Below are 9,305 nucleotides of genomic sequence, written 5' to 3'. Positions count from 1 at the left end.
GCCCCCCAGGCCCGCCCGGCTTCGCCTCCCGGGAACGCCCGCAGGCCCACCTCGCTCTGGCCCCGCCCCGGGAACGCCCCCAGACCCGCTCAGCTCTGCCCTCGGAAACGCCCCCAGGCCCTCCGGCTCCACCCCGACTCCGCCCTCAGAGAGCCCTGGGCTCCGCCCCCAGCGCCACGCCACGTCCCCAAAGCACCGCCCCCTCAGACCCTTGCTCAACTGCGCCTTGTCCAGCCGGGCCTGGCCAGCTCCCCTGGACTGTGCTACCTGCTGGCCTCAGGCAGCCTATGACGGTGTTTCCGGGTCCGAGGCCTGTTAGCCCAGCCAGTCCTCGGACCCGAAAAGGCTGCTTCCAGAATGGTCACAGGGAAGGGGTCAAGCAGCAGCGTCCCCAGCTCCCCCTTGGAGGGAGACATGGGCGCCCCATGTTCTCACACTGCTGGGAGAGGTCGAGCACACCGCAAGGAAAAGGACACAGGCCTGTCAAGGCCAGAAGTCCAGCTGGCCACAGAAGTGGAAGGGAGCCGAGTTCTTGTAGGGAAGGGTCCTCATCGCCCGCTGCCAGGAAGCCCAGGAAGGACAACTGGCCCAGCCTCAGGCCCTGGCTAAAGAGGACGGGGGCAGGCTGGGGGTGGAGAGCAGACCAGCTCCACAGACTGCACTTACCTGGAGCAAACAGCACCACCCCAGGGGCTTCCCTCCACTCGGGCGAGAGCAGCACCCCCACTGCACCTCGGCAGCTTGGGGCCCTGCCGAAGGCCATCCAGGGCTGTGGGATGCATCAGTCTCACCCCAGACCTTCCCCAGTAGGAAAGGGAGGAAGGCCGTCCTAGAGCCCCACCAGCCTCGAGTCCAGCAGGGCAGGCAATGGAGAAGGCAGGGGCCCTGCGGGCCTCATCTCATGGGAAATGCCCAACCATACCTGGTCAGTAACCCCAGTGACCTTGAAAAGCCATTCTGGAGGCCAACAGGTGAGGTAGTGGTTAAGGTGCTGGACCCCTGCTTGGTCGACTGCAGTTGAGTCCCAGACACAGCAGTTTGAAACTCAGACTGGACATATGTGCATACGTGCCCAAAATCCTGAGGAGGAGTGGCCATCCCCCCTGGGGGGTGATTTCTTATTTTCTGTTTCTGTCTCTCTGGCAAAAATACATAGTGCATAGCAAAAATCTCTTAAAAAAAAAAAAAGAAAGAAAGAAAGAAAGAAAGGAAAAAAAAAGAAGTCATTCTGGGGCCAGCCGTGGATGAGTAATTGGAGCGGCTGGATCCCACATGGCCCACTGCCAGTTCAAGTCCTGGAAACACACTGGGTGCTTGTGCATGTGTGCCAACAATCCCTAGAGAGCGGAGAAGGGGTTACAGTGTGACCTTCCCCGTGGGGGCACTTTGTTTTTTCCCTCTTTCCTCCAAGCACATGCAGGCCCTGACAAATTAAAAACAAAAAGGCATTCTGGGGGCCAGTGACACAGTGGCGATGCAGTGCTCAGCAAAGCTGACCCACATTGGAAGATTACAGGTTCGAATCTGAGGGTCTCCCTGAACAAGCCGGCACATGTGCCCATGACCCAGGACTGGATCTAGAGGAGGAGGTTAGAAGTAGAGGACCTGCCAGGGTACTGTCTTGTACTCCCTCTTGTTCGTGAAAAAAAGATCAGTATTAACAAATTTTATAGAGAAAGTAAAGCAACTGGGAGAGCCCCACTTTGGTACATGAGATGGGGCTGGGGAGTGGGACAGCAGGAAGCACCTCCTCCCCAGGGAGAACAACAGGACGTGGAGGCACAGTCTGTGCTGGGTTGTTCCTGAGAGCAGGACCCTATCAAAAGTCCAGCCCAGAAAATAGTATCTGCCTCTAGCTTGGGGCAGGGTGGGCTGGACCAACTGCCAGGATGAGTGAGTGGGCTGGTGCCCACAGCCACAGGGCAGAGCAGGGATGGGCGTGTCTGAATGGGTAAGGGTTTTGTCACAAAACCAAACCACTCCTGCATTGGTGGGGTGGGGCTGCAAGACTGAGGACATTTATTAAAGACTACTAATCGGCTGGCTCCACGGTGTCGTAGTTAGAGCAGCCAGGTCCACATGACCAACCATGCCACTTGAGCCCTAGGCCCACTGGCCTGAGAAACACTATGCACACATGTGTGTACGTGCCCCAAGTCCAAAGGGCAAGAGAGATGGAGAAGGGAATGTGATGACTGTCCTCTTCTCCCTGTCACTCCCCAGCAAGCTCATGTGTCCTCCAGCAAACGGAAAAATCACTAGAACATACACTTACAAGGGATGGATTTTAAGGTATGTAAATTAAACTTCAAAAAGCTGTTAAAAATATCTGCATTTCCTCTTTTGGTGGTAAATTCCTCAAGAGCATAGACATTTTATCTGAAAAAGAATTATGCTATTTTTAAATGGAGCAAGTATAAAATACTAATGATGTCTCAATTTAATGCTCAAACTTGAAATAATGCATATTCCAAATTTTTTTAAAAGTAACAATTTAACCTTCTAGGGGCCCGCAGGTGATGTGGTACTTAAGGCTCTAGAGTCCCACATGGCAACAGTATTTTGAGTCCTGGATCTAGTAGCTTGAAACTCACACCAGGCACCTGTGCATGTGTGCCCAAGATTCCAGGATGGAAATGGAGAAGAGATTGTGGTGTGGTCGTTCCCCCTCCGGGGGTGATTTCTCATTTTCCCTCTCACTGCCTCTGTTGAGCAAACACCCTATGACAAAAACCTTTAAAAACAGAAAGAACCTTCTAAAGCGCGTGTCAGTGGGCTAACCCTGAGCCACTGCTGCACTGACCGAGGATGGATCCTGCAAAGGGGCCTGTGAGCAGAGCTCTTCCAGGCGGAGCTGACCCTGCTTTCTCTCTCCCACCCTTTTCTCATCTTCCTTTCCTCACCGCCACATAACTGGTAACTATCATCCAAGTTCTCACGTGCAGTGCCAGGGCTAGCCCTGAAAACGTGCCCCAGCCAGAAATACAGGCAAAGCACCTAGCAGACCAGCCACCAACCACGACGCCCCGTGTCCTTAACAGTCACAGGGTCCCTGCTGCAAAGTATGAGGAAATTAAAAGCACAATGTAGTGAGAAGCGCCTTGGTGGTTGTACATGCCCCGGGCTGCTGTGGGCTGAGGGCTGGGGAGCCCTGGTGAGCCAGAGAAATGGCAGGCAGCCCACTCCTGCTCCCCCACCCTCCACTATCAGGGTCTTAGCTCAGCCCTCCCTCTCTGCTCACTCCGACTACCAGAGGGCATACCAGAGGGCATGCGCTCCCCAGGAACAGAGGGAGGCACATCCCGCTGCAGTCCCCTCTGCTGGGTCTCTCCGCCCTATGTGGATATTGGCGGCTACGCACACACACACGCACACCACACGTACTTTCAGGTCTCCAAGGTCGAGATTCAAACCAGATTCAAACCAGCCGGGTCACATCCAGCCCCCTTAAGAACTGAAGGCCTGGCCTGACTTCTGTCTTGATGACACGATTCACGCCAAGGCTCTGCCCCTGAATGTGGAGGTCCCCTGCATCTCAAAATCCCTAGTCTACCCCCACCCCATCCCATGGCCACCCCAGAGTCCAGACAACAGGCTGGCTTCCTCCCAGGCCTCAGTTCCCAGCCACCCACCTGCTAGAATGACCCTGCTCAGACACTTGACCGAGCCCCAGACCTTCTGGGACACCCGTGTGCTCAGGTCCAACTCTCCTAACATCATCTGTTCCTCACCCCCAGCCACCACCTCACTCTCTAACCTGCCATTTGTCTCAGAACCCCCGGGGCACGCCTCACCTCACTGGAGAGGGTGTCCTGAGTTACAGACTCGGATCTCAGGAGCTACAGCAGAGTCCACAGACACTCAGCACCCCACTTCCCTGTGGCCTGCTGGGGTATGTCAGACCTGAGGCCCCTGGTGGTTTCTGCCTTCTGTGGGCCCTGCTGTCGGAACGGGCCGTCGGGACCTCCTCACAGGAATGGAAAAACAGCGAGGGAGATTCTCATCTTGTTTATAAACTGCCCCAGCACAGGAGTAGGTGGGGCTACAGGTGCAGAGAACACCCACAGACACCACCCGAGGCCTCACGGCAACTGCGAAACTAAGCCCACTTCCAGGACCAGGTGGGAGGCAGAGCTGCCAGAGTTTGGGTGGAAACTGCAGGCAGAGCCCATGGAATAGAAACCATTAAACAGGGGACAAGCAGTTGACGTAACGGCTATGTCGCTAGACTCCCACATAGTTGACTGTGGTTCAAGTCCTGGACCCATGGCTTAAACTCATGCCGGGCACGTGTGCGTGCATGCCCAAGGTCCCAAGAGGAGAATGGAGAAGGGATTGTGGTGTGGTCATACCCCTGGGGGGTGATTTCTCACTGTCTCAGTCTCTACCTTTCTAATGAGCGCACACACCCTATAGCAAAAACCTCTCAAAAAAAAAAAAAAAAAAAAAACAGATCCTGTTTGCCAAAGGGTCTAGAGACTCTGTGGCCAGGTGAGCAGGGCAGCACAGCCCTGTTCTCAGGACAGGCTCCTCCAGCCCTGGCCATACCAGGAGGAGCCAGTGTGCAGTGTCCTCAGGAGACCACTGGGACTGCCTCCCCCTGCCCAGGCCCCAGGGCACACCCGCCCCAACAGGCCCAGTCTTGGCCTTTGAAGCAGGCTGGGCCCCGAGGACTCGCTCAAATGTCCCACCAACTTCCGCCCTGAGCCTCGACTCTGGCCAGGCCCGGGCTGCGTCCTGGAGCCAAGTCTTTCCTGGCCACCTGCAGGGAGGTGCTCCAGGGTGTCAGCCCTTCCTGCTCCCCTTCATCTCCCTCACCTGCCTGGGCTCTGCCCCGCCTGCTCCTGGCCTGCTCCTGCACTGAGGCCCAGCCCACACTCGCAGGGAGCCAAAGCGAGTCACCCACAGGGTAGGCTCCCTGGAGAGGCCAGCTTCAGCCGCCCACGGCAATGAGGAACCCCACTTGCTGCATGTGGCTTGCTCGAGCCAGGAGTTCCTGTCACAGCCAGCCTGAGCCGAGCGCCAGGTCCGAGGATGGCCAGCACTCTGAACCCGAGCTCCTAGGCCCTGCAAGCTGCTAGCTGCATATTGCCGGCGGCCACAGCTTGAGGGAGGTTTCCCACCTGGAAGGAGCCCCTGGGACGGCCCTGCCCTCAGCTCAGCTCCTACGTGTGGCCCGGGAGCTGATCCTGTCCCTGCTCTGGACCTCCCAGCCTCAGCCAGCTGGTGCTTTGGGGTGGAGGCTTCCCTGTAGGATGGTGGCACCGTGGGGTCCCTGACCAGGCCTCCTAGTGTGGCCTCAGTGCAGCAGGCAGGGAATGAGTTCCAGGCACAAGAGTTCCCTTTCTTATAAAAATCTTTAATGAAAATAGCTCTCTACAGAACAGGTCACAGGACAGGGTAGTCTACCCCCCGGCAGGGCACGTGGGGATGGAGTGGGTTGGGGGTGAGGGCTAGCTCTGGCCATCAGCCCCTGCTGGATACTTCTTTTAAGACACTTTTTGTTTTTGTTTTTTTTTAAAGGAAAATCACATTCGTTAAATGTTGGCCGCTAATCGATGCTCTCCACACCCCCAGCGTCAGGACAAGGCAGGAAAAAACCCACAGGAAGCCAGGCAGCGCCCACATCATACCCCAAAGTATAGACACGGGGTCCAGGAGGGCGTCCACCCTCGGAGCCAGCCCGGCCCCACTGCTCCAGAGTGCCCTTCACTCTCACCTCTCCCTGCTTTGTACTGGTTTACCCTTGCTGTAGTATTCCAAGGCTTTGTTATTCCACTAGTAAAAGAGAGAGAGGAGAAGAGTATTCCTACAGGGCCACACAGTCCTACGAAGATGTGGCTGAAGTCAGCCCCAGGCTGGCCACCAGGGCAGCGGAGACAACCCTCCCCTCGGCCCAGGGATGAGGTGCAAGGGGAGTGGACGAGCAGCAGCAACGGGCAGCCTCACCATCTCCAGGCTGGGGGTGCGGGAGGGGACAGTCTTCCAAACCAAGGCGGCCCTGGCTTGGCCCTAGTATCCCAGGAGCCTTTTGGCTTCCTCGCTCTGGGCCTGCAGGGTCTCGCTTGCATACTTCTGCAGGAGCTCCATTTTCTTCCTCCGCACAAGCGCCTCCTCGATCTGTAGGTGGAAGACAGTGGCTCAGGCCTCAGCCACAGCCGCGCCCTCCCCACTGGCCCCCACACGGCAGGAGGCCGCCCTCCCGGGTGCAGCAGTCTCCCGCCCTTTCTGAGTCCCCACAACAGCTGGTGCAGCGGAGCTGGGTCCAGAGCAAGGGCCACGGAGACCCACAAAGCATGCGTGGGTCTGCACAGACAGGAGCCCAGCAGCAGCGAGGCCCAGGCTACCTCTTGCTGCGACGGCACAGGCACGTGGGCGATGAACTTCTGCTGTCCGTCCTCCCCTCCTTCCTCCCGGCCGCCTTCCTCGTCAGACTGCAAAGAGGACACGCAGAATCCCTCAGCATGGCCAGTGACAGGAGCGGCGGTCCCACAAATGCACAACCTGCAGCTGCTCTGGTCTCACTCAAGACACCAAGGCGCACCCTCAGTTAAAAAGCAACAAGGCCCAGTGGGTGACGGGCGCTCAGCACGGTGCAAGGCTGCCCCCAGGGCGGCTCTGAGCTCTGCTCCAGCACATGTGCCCACGACCCGGCCAGGCAGACGCTGGGGGTTCGTCAGTGTGGGGTCCCTGTGGCACTCTGCCCTCCTGGGAGAGAGAAACTTTCAGGGATGACTCGACACCATGCCCATCACGTTACTCTGTGTAAGGCGACGAGAGAGAACAAGTGACGACGTGGGAACAGGGGCGGGGGGCGAATCTCTGTGGGACAACTTGACACACTTTCTCATTGCAAGACAGCACCCACCGGCGCCAGGCCTCTTGGCTGGACCAGGAATGGAACCCAAGACCCCATGTGGCCCCAGCAGACGGACACACCTTCACACGCACCACCATGGCTAGGCCAGCTTTTTTGTTTTTGAACCTTGTGAATGTGTTAACTACTTCTATTAAATACTTACTTATCTATTTATTTGCTGGGATTTTAAAGCTGCCAGGTCCAGGACTAGAACCTCAGTTGACCATGTGGAAATCCAGTGCCTTAACCACTACGCTGCCTATCGGCCCAATGTGTTAACTATTTGTAAAATACTACACACAGGGCCTCAGGTGGTGTGGCAGTTAAGGCGCTGGACTCCACACAGCCGACTCCGCAGCTTGCAAAACAGGCCAAGCACATGTGTGTGTATGCCTAGAATCCCCAGAGAGAATGGAGAAGAAACTGCAGCACGGCTATAGACCCCTGGGAGTGATTCTCTCTGTTCCGTCTGTCTCTGGCAAGGACATGGGCCCTATAGCAAAACCCAACAATTAAAAAAAAACTCTTAGGATGCCCACTCCGTGGTGCAGGGCTAACAGCTACTCAGAAGCCGAATCTCAGGCAACAGCTCTACCCAATCAGCCTGACTCACACAGGGCTGGGGACCTGAGAGCCTGGAGGACTAGAAAGGGGACTGCGGTGTGGCCAGAATCTGCAGAGGTCCTCTCCCCACCCCACACAGCACACACCTGCTCAATCATACAGAAAGAAGAAAATCTAAAAAGAACAGAGTACAGAACCTCGGGAGACCCCCACATGCTGCTGCAGGGGTGAAGCTGGACAGCGCACAGAGGACTGGCTGTGGCTGCGGGCATGGAGCGTGCTCCCTAGGACCCAGGGCCCTCCTCAGTGCACAGCCACCAGAACATGGCTGGAAATAAGACAGCTCACATGGCCCTCAGCTGCAGCTCTAAGCCCAGAGCAAAGCTGACACCCGCCCACATCAGAGCATATGTCATCTGTGTCCTTTAAGTGTATGAAGCTCAGACCACCTGCAGGTCAAAGCGGTCAGAGCGGGCCAGGGACAGAACAGGTCACATGCCCCATCTCTCCCTTCATGCTGGCCATGTGGAGTGTTCGCCTGTGAACCCAGGGGCCAGCACACGTGTGACCCGTGTGCTTCTGTTATGGAACACTCTTGGCAGTGAAAACAGATATATGGAACTCAGCAATCGGATGCACTCGGGGCATCTTGCTGGGTATAAAGGCATCCCAGGGCCAGCAGGTGGCATGGTGGCTAAGGTGCTGGACTACCACATGGCCAAACACGGTTCGAGTCCCAGACCTGGTAGCTTGCTTTCTCACGTTTCCTCTCTCCTGTCTCTCTAATGAGTGCAAGTGCCCTGCAGCAAATTAAAAAGAAAAACGGTAAGTAAAATTAAATAGAGAAGATGGGGACCAGCAGTTGGCATAATGGCTATGTCGCTGGGCTCCCACGTAGTCGACTGCAGTTTGAGTCCTGGACCCAGTGGCTTAAACCCACGCTAGGCACATGTGTGTGCATACCCAAGATCCTGAGAGGAGAATGCAGGAGAAGAGATTGTGGCATGGCCATCTCCCCAGGGGGTGATTTCTCGCTTTGTGTCTCTCTGTCTCTCGCTGTCTTTCTGGCGAGCACATGCGCCCTATAGCAAAAACTTCTCCAAAAAAAAAAAAAAAAATTAAATGGAAAAGAAAGGAATCTCTACGGTAATACACAGAAGGACCCATCCATTAACTGTTGCAAACCAACAGAATCAGAGATGGGGGAGAAGAAGGTTCTACGTGGCTCCAGCAAAGTAGAGATTTCAGGGAATGAAGATTTTCTACTGAGAATTCAGCCTCCAGCAAACGAGCTAGCGGCAGAAGAGGCCGGGCCTTCAGAAGGTTCCACATGGCTCCAGCGAAGTAGATATTTCAGGGAATGAAGATTTTCTACCGATAATTCAGCCTCCAGCAAACAAGCTAGCGGCTGAACTTGAAGAATTCAAAGAAACACACCATCCATAAGATGACAAGAAATCACCACCGGATCACAAGGAATATGGGAAAACAAGAAAATACCTCTCCTCCAAGGGAAAAGAATAACTCTTCTTCATCCACAAGCAGTTTGGTGAAAATCATGGAAATGTCTGATAAGGAATTTAGAGCATTCATAATGTCAAAGCTAACAGAGATGGAAGAGAAGAGAGATAATGAACTGCTAAAGAGAAAGGAGAAAGAAGTTGACGAGTTCCAGGAGATGAGGAAATTCTTGCAAGATCTAAAAGAGGAATTACACGCTTTACAAAAGACTCAAACGGAACTGCTAGAGGTGAAGTCTTCAAAATCACCCTTGAAAGTATTAAAAGCAGACTAGAACATTCAGAAAATAGAATCTCAGATGTAGAAGAGAAAATGGCTGGCCTAGAAAAATCCACCACGAAGACTGAGAAAATGGCCCAAA

At 55.1% G+C, this 9,305-nt stretch overlaps 1 protein-coding gene across 1 annotated transcript in view; it reads right to left on the bottom strand.

The window, feature by feature from the left end:
• Nucleotides 1-5,338: 5,338 nt before the first annotated feature.
• The window catches only part of ISY1 (ISY1 spliceosome associated protein), a gene marked incomplete at its 5' end in the record, with an annotated part of 24,608 nt that continues 20,641 nt past the window's right edge, over nucleotides 5,339-9,305 (bottom strand). The window contains 2 exons of the mRNA XM_027768813.1: nucleotides 5,339-6,120; nucleotides 6,348-6,434. Of these exons, the coding sequence (XP_027624614.1) occupies nucleotides 6,013-6,120; nucleotides 6,348-6,434 (195 nt within the window). The remainder of the gene's footprint in view (nucleotides 6,121-6,347; nucleotides 6,435-9,305) is intronic.

The sequence above is a fragment of the Tupaia chinensis genome, unplaced genomic scaffold, assembly GCF_000334495.1.
Source record: "Tupaia chinensis unplaced genomic scaffold, TupChi_1.0 Scaffold147500_2, whole genome shotgun sequence".
Lineage (NCBI taxonomy): Eukaryota > Metazoa > Chordata > Mammalia > Scandentia > Tupaiidae > Tupaia > Tupaia belangeri.
The sequence above is the reverse complement of the archived record's forward strand: the minus strand, read 5'-3'. Positions and strand labels throughout refer to the sequence as shown.